We start from the raw sequence: 16492 nt of genomic DNA on the forward strand, positions 1-16492 counted from the left end.
AAACTGTTCTTTTTAAGACACCAAAAAGTTCCCTCTGTAATAACGTGCGCTGGAATTGAAACCTCAGCCTGGTCCTCATAAAGATATAAAAGCAGAAACACATTATTTCCTGAATATGCTTTATTGCTCCATAATAATATTCCTCCTGGGGTTTCATTTTAAAAAGAGGACCGACTAATCTTCCTGTTTTTGAATCGTTTCCGGTTTCCATTAATTAACTGAACGAGGGAACTAACCGTTTAATGTTTTTAAAAAACGTGCCGAACTCTCAAATCCGACTTTAACTGTGAGCAGATTTACTGTCTCTGCCCGGGGGAAACTCTGATGTAATGTTTAATGTCTCTCCTCCTGCAGAAATAACATCCAGCAACTCCTCACATCCATCAGAGAGACGAATCCCCCACAATCTGCTCAATCTGCTCCATCTCCACCTCTCTATTTTACTCCTGAATCTGAGCGGGGCAGGTAGATAGGGAAATCATTCAAATGTAACCCTCAGTCTGCAGGTAGGAGGGTGGAGGAGGAGGGGAGGGGAGGTATGGGGATATAAGGGGAGATCACGCAGGAGGGGAAGCTACCGGACGAGGGTTGTATCGGCAAAAAAAAGGAAAGTAACACACAAGGACAAGGTGACGTCGTCAAATGTGTTGTTGCTCCGTCCCGAAACCTCAAATACAAATATATATGTATTTGATATATATGATTTTGAATATAAAATGTTTTTGAAAAAGATAAGTGGAAAATAATTTCTTATGCATTTAAGGAGCTATGGCTACAGAGGAGGATTAGGGCCACATGTGAACTTTATTTTAGGAAGTCTTCATTTTGCACAGAATTTCATATTTTTCTCTGAATTCTGAGATTGAAGTCAAAATTCAGGAATTTTCAGAACATTTTTATATTTATTGAAGGCCAGTTCTTTATCCCCTTTTCCCCAATTTCAAGATTCAAGATTCAAGGCTTTATCGCCACGTGCACATTAGCTACAGTGTAGATATGGCAATGAAAAACTTAAGTCTCAGGGTGTTTCTCAATGTCGAGGAAGGCTCCTCCAGAGCCACTATTTCAAGGATGCTACGTCATCGAGTCCCGCCGAAGAACTGTTCCAATGTCCAGGATGCTTGGAATTCTACCGAGCCCGGCGTCCTTCGTTGCGGGAAATTTCGAGGCTGCACATGTGTAGACTCCGCGGTCTTAAAATCCCCACAATGCTTTGCGCACGGACCAATTTCCCAAATCTTTGGCGGAAATCGCGCTCCATTTAAGGCGGGGCCTCTCATATGACTCACACCTGCACACCTGTTAGCCTGTTCCACCATTCTTCGTTTTCAGAGGCTAGGAAGGATTCTTGCCTCGTTTCTGAAGGAAGTGACTCGGAAGACATGTCCTACCAAGGAAGCGTCCTCGACATTGAGAAACACCCCCAGGCTCCTCCAACAGAGCAACATGAATATATATATAGGACAGAAAACAAATAAAACCTATAGAAATAGTGAAATAAATAACAATAGAAATAAAATAGTGCAAGAGAATGTTTTGAGAGGTGCAAGTAAATATAAATAAAATAGAAATAGTGCAAGAAGAGTCTATATACAAGTATATGATATATATATAAATAAATAGCAAGATGCAAACAGATGAATGTTTATGGAGCTCACGTGTTTAAAGTTTCAAAGCTGCGTTACATTTCATGTTTTCTAAAAAAAACTATTAATGGAGACTCATTGAAACGGGTTTCCTTCCAGTTTAAATGTAATAACTGCACTGAGACTAAAACTCAAGAGGCGCTTTCAGTTTTGTGAAGCCGCCATTTTATTTGCTCGCATTAGCATTATTAGCATTAGCATTAGCCCAGCGCACCAACGGAGAGAGACTAACTTATGGCAACACAAAAGAAAACATGGGAGCGGTGGAGTGATGAGGAGGTGTCGGCGCTTCTGGCGATTTACCCGGAAGACGCTAACCAGCAGCTTCGACTGAAGCCAGTCCCCAACTCCGTGGGCTTCCGGCCGGGGACTTCGGGTGGCAGTATACGCCGTGAAGTTGTTTGCGGCCTGCCAGTAAACTCAAAGCAGAAGAAGACGAAGTGACGTCAGCGGCTCATTTGCGTAATCTTCCCTCAGGGACTTATTCCGGTGTGAACGCGATCCACTAGGACAGTTCCAGGGACTAAAGAGTTCGGCGGGACTAAGTACTGGGAACTAAGTACGGCAAAGTACTTGGTGTGAAAGCGGCTACGGTTTCCCTTGATTGGGGATTATTTGCGTTTATTATTATTTGTTATAAATCTCTTTCTGTGTCTTGCTGTCAGAGTTATTCACTTATTGTATTCCATCAGGGGGTTTGTGAGGGAGCGAGGAGTTATATAATGTGATTATATTGTGTGGTTAAATAGTCACATTCAGCTTCAAACTGGACGGTGTTTTATTTTATTTACCTCTTCAAATAAAGAACATTTTCGTGAAAAGAAAAATGGCCTTGGAGGAGTCAGAGAGGGAAGATGAGTTTATGGAAGCTGTTGATAGGAGCCCACGTACGGCCTTGATTCAAACAGAGAGAGAAAGATGTATCTTAATGTTCGAACATAGAGACGACTGAGGGCGAGAAAACCACGTTCAGAAATATTCTCGTCAGCAACAGTCTGTTAGCGAGAATTAACATTGTGAGACTGTCCAAATAGACCAATCAGAATCAAGTATTCAACTAAGACCATGTAATAAATTATTCTGGCTTTTAATGTGTGATTGTTGTTGTATTTTAATGTGACTTTAACTATATTTATTTGTTGTTCTTTTTTTTACTACCTGTAAAAGTGCTTACAAAATAAATATATTATTATTATTCTAAAGGGGATCATTCTGCACACTGGGCACTTTGTCCTTTGGCTTATTATGTTTTAATGCTTAAACTTGTGGTGGCTATTTGACATCCTCTAAAAAGTAGACGTGTATTTACTATCTTTGCCAAATGCATAGCTGTTTGAAGTTACTTTTATTTATTTACTGTAGCAACAGAAGTAAAGAGACAACAATTGAAAAGGATAAATAACCTGTTAATCTTGCAAACAAATATATAAACTGTTTAAAATGAACCTGATTATATGACTTCTTCATATCGCAGCTGTTCAATTGGTAAAAAGTGTTATTATTTCTGGTAGAAATGGACAAAACCACCATAATAAGACTCACAATAAGCTAGAAATACCCCTTTAAAAATAACCACCATCCTGTCCTGTATCCTTTCCACATTCTCCATGAAAAATAGAAAGTATTTAGAAAACAAATAGTCCCTTAAATTGTCCGTGACATGTGACATTAGATCTGTAGAACAACGCCTCAGCACATACTGGGAGGAGTGTGAGATTTAATATTCCACAGCTGTGTAAAGTCTTGTGATTATTAAAGTTGTGTGAACGCACACTGCAGCACCGAGCTGAGAATAAATTAATCTGGAGAAAAAGGAAGAAATAGCAAAAAAAAAAACAGACGACCATATTTGGGGTTTAATAACGAGCGGGAGGATGCTCTGATGGCGGCGTCAGCATTCACACTTCCTGCTGACAAAGATCTTTGACGGGACTTAAAACCCGCTGTGACGAGGAAGAAGGTGGAGAGGAAAGGGAAGAGGAAGGAAGGAAGGAAATAAAGGAAGGGTTAATGAGGGAAGTCCTTTTTTGGGGGGGATGATGAGAAGGAGGGAAAACAGCCGATGGAGAAGAAAAACCAAGACGTTGATAAAAAGGTTCGGGATGTTTTTGATGCCTTTTCTCTCACATTGTCGTCCTGCATTCGTTTGTATTTTATCCAATATTTACCACCAGGGTTTCAGTGTTATTAAGAGTAGCTCTACACTGCTAGAACTGTATGTAGTATTTTTGACTTTTTTAGAACATTTTGATTATCCAGGATATTTTATATTGATATACTATTTTTCATTTTAATTTAAAGGGGACCTATCATGCAAAATGCACTTTTGTACGTCTTGTATACATGAATATGTGTCCCCGGTGTTCCAGGGAACTCACCAAGTGTCAGAAAACACAACCCTCTCTATTTTCCTCCATACCCAAATCTCTAAAAAAGGGGCTGCAACGGATCTGATAAAAACTGATCCAGATTTGAACACTGTCCTGACGTCAGGACAGTGGCGCTACGGCTATTGGGCCAACTCCACCAATCAGGAGGAGACTGCCACGGCCATTGCCGTTCGAAAGCGCTGGAGATGCTGTAATACATATGCCAGGCCAGTAGATGGTGCTGTTCTCACTGAATCTGCCCTTGCTAAAACAGATCTAAAAAATGTCAAATTGAACAAAATGAGGCATGGCTAAAATGCATGATCTGTTTGGTATTTTGAAAAAAAAAAGTATAAATATGCCTTATATAGGTATGGTCCTACACTATATTATTCAAATATAGCATGATAGGTCCACTTTAACTTTTTTATTGTTAATTCTCTATTCCACTTTTTCAGTATTTGTATTTTAATGTTGAACAAACTGTTTCTGTAACAAAATAATTTCCAAAATTCGGATTAATAATGTATCTATCTATCCATCCATCCATCTATCCATCCATCCATCTATCTATCTATCCATCCATCTATCCATCTATCCATCTATCCATCTATCCATCTATCTATCTATCCATCTATCCATCTATCCATCTATCCATCCATCCATCCATCTATCTATCTATCCATCTATCCATCCATCCATCCATCCATCTATCTATCTATCTATCTATCCATCCATCTATCCATCCATCCATCCATCCATCCATCCATCTATCTATCTATCTATCTATCTATCTATCTATCTATCTATCTATCTATCCATCTATCTATCCATCTATCTATCTATCTATCTATCCATCTATCAAAGTGAAAGCATTTATTCGCAGAACTTAAAATAATTTTCCAGGGATGAGACGTAACTAAGTACAAATCTATTATGTACTAAATTTAAATCCATTTGTTGTTGACCTTTAAAAATGTTGTCTGAAATTCAACAAAATAAGCACAATCTATACTGAAGGCCACCTATTTTACGACCTTTTTCTATCTGGAGTAACACAGCTTAAAGGGGCCCTATTCTACTTGTTGTGGTTTTCCCTTCCCTGCCGTGTGTTCTATAGGTTTTAGTGCATGTAAATGGTCTGCAAAGGCCTTAAACGCCTCCATTGGACTCCTTTATTTACTTAGTGACATCACTTTGTAACACTCACGCTTCTATTGGCTAGTGCTCCAACACATTGTACGTGATAGGCTAAGGGGCGGGATATCTCTAAGCGACCAATCACAACAGAGCCGTCTGTTTTTAACGACTTCTCTCGTTTTCAAAGACACGTTTTGACTCCTGTAGGCGCGCCTCCTTGTTCCTGGTTGGTGTTTGAATCTCAGCTCACATAACACGATGGGCAACACAAAGTGAAGAAACTCAAGAAGAAGAAGAAGAGTGTGGAGACACTTTTCTGTCACAGAACTTGTTTGTACCTTAACAGAATTCAAGTTGTTGACTGTGGAGGAGGTGATTCCTCACAGCAAACCAAATGGCTCCGTCACAAGATCTACAGTCCTGCTAAACCAATAATCCCACATCAAATGCTCTCATTAACTTGATTACAATCCCTCTGTTCAACATAACATTTCCTCAGACTTTCAAAAAGGAAATGACAATGAAAATCATGATTAGCATTCGTTCTCTGTCACATCTTTCTTCAAGGGGATCCCTCTCAATCACAAGACCAATAACTTATTTACACAACAAGCTTGAAATAGACCCTTCATATTTCCCCTTATTGAAAGCAATCTGAGGCTTCTGTTTTAAGGGACTAGCTGCCGAAAAACAGAAATGTTACTTAATACACATTTAAAGTAACACCTACAGTGTTAAAGGAGATTTGAGAGAAAATTGTGAGCATAAGAAGTCTGTAGAGTTTAATTTGAAAAGCTATGGCCATACAGAGTAAATGAGTGAGGGTGAATGATGATGAGGATAATAAAGCAGCAGCAGTTCTTACCGTTGAAGGCGACGGCGCGGACGTGTGCCAGCAGCTCCTTGCCGTCGATGTTAGCCATGCGCGGGCAGAGGCCGGGGAATCCGGAGCAGAGCTCTCGGTGCATGTGGTGCAGAGCGTGGGCCATGGCGTACACAGCGTCCATCACAAACTGCACCTTCCCCTCCTGCTCGTAGGTGGAGTCACGGCCCACCTTCTCCAGCGCTGAAACACACACAGAGCGGCGGTCAAACACAGAAGATGTACAATTAGACTGTAAACACATTAAAGGTCCCCTATTATACTGTTTTACATCAACATATTACAGGTCTCAGATATATACAGAACATGTCTCTGATTGGCTGAAACACCAAACAGATCATTGCAGCATCCCATAATCCCCTCTGTTTCAGCCCTGTTTCCAAAGTGCTGATTCTCTGTCTGTTACTTTAGATGAAAATAAGGAGCCCCTCCCCACGCCCCTCTGAGAGAGATTTGGTTACAAAGAACACTATGGTGCTCTAGGAGGAGATTCAGGTGATACGGGGGGGGGTTACCTTGGTTGGTGATTGGCTAATGGTTACACAAGCCAAAACATCGTTATGACATCATAAAGTGGCCAAAATCTGATCAGCTCATTTTCAGACAGGTTTTTATATAAATGGATCAGGACAAAAAGAGAGAGAATCTTTGTTCCTGAAACTTTCAGAGTCTCTTTACACAGAGGGGACACATGTTGATGTAGAAGAGACATGAAGAAGAGGGGACACATGGTGATGTAGAAGAGACATGAAGAAGAGGGGACACATGCTGATGAAGAAGAGACATGAAGAAGAGGGGACACATGTTGATGTATAAGAGACATGAAGAAGAGGGGACACATGTTGATGTAGAAGAGACATGAGGAAGACGGGACACATGTTGATGTAGAAGAGACATGAAGAAGAGGGGACACATGTTGATGTAGAAGAGACATGAAGAAGAGGGGACACATGTTGATGTAGAAGAGACATGAAGAAGAGGGGACACATGTTGATGTAGAAGAGACATGAAGAAGAGGGGACACATGTTGATGAAGAAGAGACATGAAGAAGAGGGGACACATGTTGATGTAGAAGAGACATGAAGAAGAGGGGACACATGTTGATGAAGAAGAGACATGAAGAAGAGGGGACACATGTTGATGTAGAAGAGACATGAAGAAGAGGGGACACATGTTGATGAAGAAGAGACATGAAGAAGAGGGGACACATGTTGATGTAGAAGAGACATGAAGAAGAGGGGACACATGTTGATGAAGAAGAGACATGAAGAAGAGGGGACACATGTTGATGTAGAAGAGACATGAAGAAGAGGGGACACATGTTGATGTAGAAGAGACATGAAGAAGAGGGGACACATGTTGATGTGGAAGAGACATGAAGAAGAGGGGACACATGTTGATGTAGAAGAGACATGAAGAAGAGGGGACACATGTTGATGTAGAAGAGACATGAAGAAGAGGGGACACATGTTGATGTAGAAGAGACATGAAGAAGTGGATTTTGCATAATAGGTGACCTTTAAAACACACGTTGGATTGAGATTGAAAGTTAATTCAAACTCAATGAGTGTCTTGAGAGACTTTGAAGGCATGAGACCCAGTATTGAGTAGACCTTGTGCTTCCAAAGTCAAATATGAAGTTGTATTTGTAATCTTAATCTGAAACCCAACATGTATGAGAAGACATTAAAGGGGCCATGTTATGCTTTTTGGGGGGGCTCCCTTTCCTGTAGTGTGTTCTTTAGGTTTTAGTGCATGTAAATGGTCTGCAAAGGATACAATCCCTGTGTTCCCTCCAGAGGGAGTTTCTCTCCCCCACACTCCGTCCACCCCCCCCCCCCCGTCTAAAAAACGCCTACTTTGGATTGCTTTATTTACTTCTGGAATTTGTGACATCACTATGTAACACTCACGCCTCCTTTGGTATTTGCTCCATTTGAGACTTGGAAAGTTTAAAACCAACTATTGAGTGGATCTTGTGCTTCCAAAGTCAAATATGAAGTTATAGTTTTATTTTTAATCTGAAAGAAGAGGACCTGAAGACCTTTGGGTGTTCCCTTTCCTGTAGTGTGTCCTATAGGTTTTAGTGCATGTAAACGGTCTGCAAAGGCTAGAATCAGAGGGAGTATCTCTCCCACACCCCCACCCCCTCACCTAAAACACCTAGCTTGTACACCTTTATTTACTTCTGGAACAATGTGACATCACTATGTAACACTCACGCCTCTTTTGGCTATTGGCATTTAAGCACTTTAAAAGCAGGTAAACATGTCACAGAGTAGAGGGGAAGATGATGAACCTTAACATTTGCAGAATAGGGCACCTTTAAAGTTATTGGATGAAAAAAAAAAATGTCAGTATTTTCTCAATTTGAGACGACAACGGCTCCATTTGCTGATGAATATTATGTAATATGATGGAAGGACACCTGTAAACAAAGGTTTATGTTAAAAGATAAACAAATGGACCGAATGTGTCGCTATTCCACCTCTCTATCTAACACACCAGTCCTATAACAACCCATTTGTACACGTGGTTGACTCCTGAGGTGGTAAAATCCTACATTATTTCCGGGTTGTAGGACTCGTGTCTGCACCACACCATAGCTGTTGAGAATAGATAGACTAATTAATCATCGTATTTATATTTTCTGCTTAATGAAGCACAAACACAACAGGCAACATTGAGAAGGTAAAGCCTGAAGAACAGCGAGGCCTGTTAACAAACTTTACTCAATTCAGAGTTTCGTCCTTGCCACCGGGCAGAAAAAAGGATTATGGGAATGTGAAATGAGCTCCGTTACGGAATAACTAACCCATTCATGTTAAAAAAATACATTTTGGCTCCGTCTCATTAGCCGTGATTAAATAACAGAGTGTCGAAGACGTCGTCGTATTTTATTTGAAAACTCTGGAAAGTCCTTTCCTAAAGATTTTCGCAGAGTAATTAGCGTTATTAGAGCTCACGCCGCCGGCTGCGAAAAGAGAGGAGGAAGAAACTAAGTGCTGGACTGGACCCTCCATCAACAGACAAGACCTTTCTGAATTAATAGGGGCTTAGAAATGAAATCCAATTTAATGTTAATAGCAGGCGGGCGGCGGGGGATCTGTCCGAAGGGAGGCATTTCTCCGGCAGTAAAGACTGATTACACGTCTGTACGGCGGTAATAAATGAGCCTCGGATGTCAAAGAGCCGAGGCTGCAGATGATCGCTGCTCCCAGTAGATGATCAACCTCCTCAATATTGAAAGAATACATATGTTTGATCCGGGAAAATTCAAATGGAGCCTGAATGCAGCGTTTTGAATTCACAAGAAGCTCTGACTCATAGAGGGTTTCACATCTGCTGGAGAACAGAGACGTTCGGAAACAAGCAGGTGTTCAATGCATCTTATTTTTAATCTAATCTGACTTGTTTACTGCACTGTTTCTCAAATAGAGGTATCTGTTCACCGAGGGATACTTTAGAGTTCTAAGAGAGGTAGGTGAGATTTTCTTTGGATGCTACTTCAAAAACAATTCAGTTCTGTGAATAATAATACTACGATGGAACTTGTTGTAAATGAACAACATCTTATATTCTATATTCCTGTTTTCATTCGTTGCCTGGCATAAACAGTGAAGTGTTGCAACAAACACAATTATGTTTACTTTTGTTCAATGTGACAAGGAAGTCAGATTCAATGTGGAATGACAGACAATTACCAGGAAAATAGAATTATGACTGAAACGTCGCAGCAATACATCCATGTTTCCACTTAAAGAGCACACATTATGGTCATTATCAGGTTTGTAATTGTATTTAATGTCTCTACTTTGACATGTTTACATTTGGAATTGTTTATTTCTACTCGTTAAGTTCTACTAATGTGCAATGCCTTGTTTTTTATGCTGCTGCAACGAAAAAAATTCCCAATTTGAGATCAATAAAGTATATCTTATCTGTATGTTTACATGCTTTAATGTTCAAAAAGCTCTCTAATCACCCTCTGTCTAAAACCAGAGCCCAGTCTGCTCTGATTGGTTAGCTGGCTGGCTCTGTTGTGATTGGTCAACCGCTTAGCGATGTGCCGCCCCTTATCCTATCACTTACAATGTGTTGGAGCACTAGCCAATAGAAGCGTGAGGGTTACGTAGTGATGTCACTATGTTAAGTAAGCAAACAAAGTAATCCGATGGAAAGCATAATAGGGCCCCTTTAATACAGTTAGAAGCTGATATATCCAGCAATTGTTTTTAATAAGGTTCCACACCAGCAATATGGTCAAACTTAAATTATGTACATAAATTGTAACATTAACATCTCGAAAAAAGGAGCATCCAGTATTTATTAAAGTGTTGCTCATTAAATTACAAATAGACCAATAAGTCCAAAGTCAAAACCAATAACACAAGTCCCAACAAGGCAATCAAGTGCAAGCCAAAGAACAGTAAAACAAATCCTAAAAAGCAAATATATTGTTCACACTATTGAAATTAATACTATTTTATCAGTTCCATAGTCGTCTACTTACACATTTGTACTGAGACCACTTTGAGAACGATAAGGAAACAGCAGAAACTGTTCCAAATAGCTACTTTATTTGAACATAAAATCCAAGTGAATTACTACGTATCTTCTCACAGTGTTTTTAAACAAAACACTTATGAATTCATCCATCAGCCTTAGATAACTTATGAATAAACATGAAACCTGAGAGGAGTGAGCAGCCTGTTTGCCATGTGGCGACCTGAATGTCTGAAAGTTGATGATGGAGAAACAAAAACACTGAGTGAGGCGAGACAAACAGCTCCATCACGGCTGCTGGCATTTCAATTACACATGACTTATGTAATGTAATTCCTTCTCGTCGTGTTTCTGTTTTCACTTCGCTCTCTTTCTCTCTCGCAGGCATCCGTCTGTTTCAATTAGATTTGCAAATTAGATAAACGGCAAACTAATTACAGAGGTTACCCGTGATGGGATGAGTTCAAGAGAAACGAGCCTAGCTTTGGGGGCTCACACGCCAGAAACATTTACATGAATGGAGGTTTCTTTTTTCATTACTTCTGTTGTTTATCAGTAACGTCAGTCTGTGTCAGATTAATGATGATGTTGCTGCACGACGTTGAGTCATAAAAACACGACAGAAATGTCTCAAACATTCATACATTCATCCTGCGTGAATGAAGAACGTCTTTCAATTATTTTGTCTGCTTAATGCTATGTTCAGAAAGTCATTTGCATAAACAGCGTGACGCATGGGAAACATTTAATCACTGCACATGAGAAGGAGTGACATAAATCATTGTAACAGTCACTCCAAAGTCCATCAGCTCAACAATGAATCTTGTCCATGACATTTAGGTGTATTATTCAGACGGAAACATGCAACATCTGCATTTTATTCAGATAGTTTTTTCTAATTTAAGTAAAAAAAACTCTGAGTCAGACCTGAGTGAAGGTAATTGTTGTGTTTAACGAGTAGGTCTCAAGTTTTGCCTATGAAGTACCGATTTAAGTCCTGAGGCACCATCAATAACCAAGTCAAGACTAACAAGACCAAATTAAAAACAAGTCCTGAGTCAATATACAATTCAGGACTCAAAGTCAAGACCAAGAAGATGGTCTAACAAGTCCCAATTGAAGACCAACCAATCATAACCTGTTCAGTCCCAAGTCAAGACCAAGTTAAAGAAGACAAGTCCTGAGTCAAGATCAAACTCAAAAGTCATAGCGAGTTAGTCCCAAGTAAAACTTGAAGTGCAAACCAAACAATTCAACACCGGTAAATCCTAAATCAAGTCCCAAGTCGAAGAACAAGTCATGACAATCATATAATGACCTCTAAGTCCCGAGTCGAGATCAAATTCAGGACTCACAAAGAACAAAAAGTCATGAATTCGTCCCAATTCAAGGACAAGTCAAGACTATCAGATCCCAATTCAAGATCGCCAAGTAATTTCCTGTAAGTCCAAAATTCAAGACCAAACTTAATAATAATAAAACCTAAGTCAAGACCAAAAGATGTGACCTGAAGGTTCCAAGTCAAGACCAACAGGTAAGTTCTGAGTCAAGTCCAAAGTTCCAAATCAAGACCACCAAATTCCACCAATACAAATGAAAGACTTACAAGTATTGAGTAAAGAGCTAAGAGTTAAGACCACCGAGTTTCAATTAAAAACCCAAAACAATTCCAGTCAAGACCAACAAGTGACGACCTGTACGTTCCAATTCAACACAAGTCCTGGATCAAGTCCAAAGCTAAGATTTAATACATAAAAGTTTAAGTTTGTTAAGTCCAGGGACAGGTTTCAAGTCAAATCTGACAAGTCCAAACTCAACATGAGCGGTCCTTTAATGGTTACGTTTTATAACAGAGCTGGAAAACAGCACGATTTTCCTTTGATGCCAAGTGTTTAAGGACACTGGTCAAATCTCATGATTGTGACGTGTTGTTTAAGTGGTTTAAGGTCAGATCAAATGCGTTTATTTAAAAACCAGCAACTTTTTTCTTGGTTGCTTTGAATCTGAGAACTAAACAGAAATACAGCCACTTTCTCCTTTTCAACTTTTTGACAAAGAAACACTTTGCGAAACGTTCCCAAAGTGCTGAACACTTACTGTAAGAGCTGCTCAATCTCTGATATTTCCCACAGATCATCTCTGCTTTAACAGATGAAAGGAAGACATCCGGCCTCTGTCGACATTACTTTTTCATCTGCTGACTTTTCGAAGCATAAAAAAACTGTAGCACAAAAGGTAATGAAAAAGTAAACGTACACAAGAAAACACAAAGAGGCGTTCAAATGCAAATCAGGCCTTCATGTCCACTCTGCAACACAGAGGAATACAAAGGGAAGGAACAGGGTTGTGAAAAGGTGAGAAAAACAATGAGGCTCTTAACTCAGCAAACATCGCTCAACGAAGCAGAAGAAACAAATCAAATATTCATGTTCTCAAGTGAAACCGTGTTTGTGGAATCTCCGGGTGAAGGAACTGATCTTCAGAGTGGAAAACAAGCTTTCCTCTGAATAAAACAAACTCGATCTCCTCCTACCTCTCCTCTACACTGCAAAACAACAACGTGGAAGCTTTTAAAATGTGCATTACGCTAGGAATCAGAATCACAATACCTTTATTCGTCCCACAGAAGAAGAAACTTAGCATTTGTAACAGCAAGAAAAGTAAGACAGCTTAATATTACCCAAGAAGCATGCATACAAATATTAAAGATACTCAAGAAATACACATCCTGTAACGGTGAACTTAAACTACTCCAATAACAAACATCTCAATGATCAAGTTATCGTAAGAGATTAACCAGTGAAATATTGAAAGTGTGTCCTGAGGGTGGCGCTACACAAAGTCATATTTGGATTTAAAAATAAAAAAAAGGAATCCTGACTTCCAACCAAAAAAGCAATTCCTTAAAAGATCTCTGAGCTGTTTTCGATATAATTGTGAAGTTTATTTCACCTGTACTTGGTGTTTAACTGCGTCTTGGACTCAAGAAACTAAAAACACAGCATACTTTGCGTAACTCAATGTCAATTTCCAAATTTTTGGTCAAAATTCACACTCCTTCGATTCACAACTCAGTCAAATCTGAAGTAACAGACATAACCAGCTTATGTTTTACAGCATAACACATTTCCATAAATCTGCAATCATAAAAAAAAGAAAACCCTAAAACTCCAAAACTTGACATTTTAAAGTTTTTTCCGAACCAGAGTAATCTTGTGAGAAATGACGGTACGTTGCAAACATAACATGCTAACAGCTAAATCAGCTTACTTTTATCGGTGCCAAAATGCAAAAAATATAGCCTAAAAAACGTTGTGTTCAAGTTGCATCCAACAGCACTTACTCCATAGTATAACTAAACTTCCTGTTAACACCCTCGAAAACATTACAGAAACCTATAGTTTGAGTATCCCCCTAATAGAAGCAAGACGTAGAACATTAGACACAAAGCAATTGATTTTTCTTGTCTCTCACATAATTATTAACTACATTTTTCGTAAAGGCATTTAGGGACGGACAGTTAGTGTTGCAAACTTGCCGACTTTTTGTGAGTTAGCTAATTTGGAGCTAGTACTGCTAGATACTTCCTTGGAAAAGATTTGGAAACAATGGGCTGTTTATTTAGGCTGAATAATTAAAAAAATCTAACTTCTCCAATGATACTCAGGATAGCTTTAATAACACCTTACACACATTTTTTAAATATATTTTAAATATTAAAACGTTTAATTATAGAATTCTACTTAATTTATATTTTTAGGGTTTTTGAAATTAAGGGATCTCAAGCTAGATTAATTTAAAAAATCTTACTTCTCCAATGATACTAAACATAGCTTTAATAACACCTAACACCCATTTTGAAATATTTCAATATTAAGTTAAACAATTCTACTTAATTTATGTTGTTAGGGGGGGCCCGTTTCTGAAATTGAGGGACCTCGAGCTACCAAACACCTTGATTTAAGGGTTAAATTAAAGGTTGATTATGGGGATCTCTGAGTACTTGCTTGTCAGGAGGGGATTATGATGTTAACATGTGAAAGATGGAAGAGGAGAATTGATTTTCTAATTGTGGGGAATCATTACAGTATTGGATTGCGTTAAAGCGACGCGCTCTATCTGGCAGGTAACGAGGCGTCGACATTACCCCGAGCCGAGGGGCTGACGGAAAGTCGACCTCACACCTCAGGCCACTGCGTCTCATGGATGTTTAATTATCCTAATTAATTACGGAGGGTCGTATTGAGCGGCTTCTTCTTCTCTGCTGCAGGCTGCATATTTACAGGACTACAATGAAACTGTCAACGGATGTTTACAACACACAGTAACATGCAGCATTTATAGCCTACTTACAGGAAGCTATGAGGCAATAATTCATTCATTATTAAATTATGCTACTGTAAGTTTAATACGATGCTAATTTGCAGCAGTTGAGCGGCAAATTTAAGAGATTTAGCGTCACCTGAATTATGTTTTCTATCAATATAATGAGGTAAGTTTCTATTTAACATACCTGGCAAATTGTTTTGTGTGTACAAAATGTTCACTGACAATGTTTTTATATCAGCTTTACACAGATTCAGCGAAGATTGGTAAAATACAGTGTTGTTTAGTCAAATAAGTACATTTATTGCAGCATACTAATAAGTTCTGTACTTATGTTCAGTTTTTCCATTTCATGCTATTTTATGCTTTTACTCGATCACAATTCAAAAATAAAATTATACTTTCTCCCTCGGGATAAATACAATTCTTTCGTTTACCCCATTGTATTTATCTGACAGTTTACTTTACATACTAACATTGTACATTGAAAGCATATGACACGCTTAAAAAAAACAACACCAATGTAATAATAATTCAGCGGTTTCCAACCCTTCTGGCTTTTTATCCGTAAGGCTGTATTACATTAACCCTTGCTGCATTTCAAATGAGTTATTTACATTTTCACCTCAAAGACATTTCTTCTCCTAACCTCTCACATGGTTTAATGTAAATACATTTAGCATCTGCATTTAACCCAGAGTATAAGGAGCAGCAATGGGGATTAACATTTGTTTATTTCCACTTTTCTACTTCCATTACAGAGCTTGCATCCCTCTCTACGGCACCAAACTAAATATGCAACAACACAAACATCTTTATCTGCTTCACACACACACAGGTTTTTATTTGCATTGGGGACCAGGTTTTTTATCATTACTTCTGGGGACAGCCCTTTCTAGAGGTCCCTTGTATGAAAACAATGTGGTACAAACATACACCCTCACACACATACACACATACTGTTTTTTGTGTGCATTGGAGACCACATTTCTGATCATCACTTGTGGGGACCAGCCTTTCTAGATGTCATAGACTTAAAAACAATGTCAGGTAAATAAACTAAACACAGACTGACACACACATTGTTTCTTATGTGCATTTGGGACTACATTTTCATCACTTGTGGGCAACACCCTTTCTAGAATAGATAAAACAGATATAAACACACACATACACACATGGACAAAGACACACACACACCTGACACCAATACTGTATAGTAACTGCCCACTGCTCCAAAAAAAAACGAAATATGTGTGTGAGTTATAGAATCAAAAAGGGATTTGACGTAAGCACACACACGCACACACACACACACACGCACACACACACACACACACACACGCACACACACACACACACACACACACACACGCACACACACAGGTGGACGCTGACCTGCTGACTCAGCGGTGTGTGTGTGATGACGGTGCTGCAGATGTGGAGCCTCACTAACACACAGATCTCCCTCCTGACAGCAACACACTGATCAAAGTGTTATCAGCAGCTATTCTCGGAGCGCTGACGCCGTTCTTCTGATGTTTCCCTTCTATCTGCCCGCCTGTATTTACCCAACACCTGCCTCAAATCCTGTTTGGTGTGTCGGACATGTTTGTGGAGG

The 16492-nt window shown here is 39.3% G+C and overlaps 1 protein-coding gene across 2 annotated transcripts in view; it reads right to left on the reverse strand.

Moving 5' to 3' along the window:
- The window catches only part of grm8b (glutamate receptor, metabotropic 8b), a 144538-nt gene that overhangs the window by 43465 nt on the left and 84581 nt on the right, over positions 1-16492 (reverse strand). For both annotated transcript variants that reach the window (XM_034126779.1, XM_034126780.1), the window contains exon 7: positions 6021-6221. In XM_034126779.1, coding sequence (XP_033982670.1) covers positions 6021-6221 — 201 coding nt within the window. The remainder of the gene's footprint in view (positions 1-6020; positions 6222-16492) is intronic.

This window comes from Trematomus bernacchii, unplaced genomic scaffold (assembly GCF_902827165.1).
Source record: "Trematomus bernacchii unplaced genomic scaffold, fTreBer1.1, whole genome shotgun sequence".
Classification (NCBI taxonomy): Eukaryota; Metazoa; Chordata; class Actinopteri; order Perciformes; family Nototheniidae; genus Trematomus; species Trematomus bernacchii.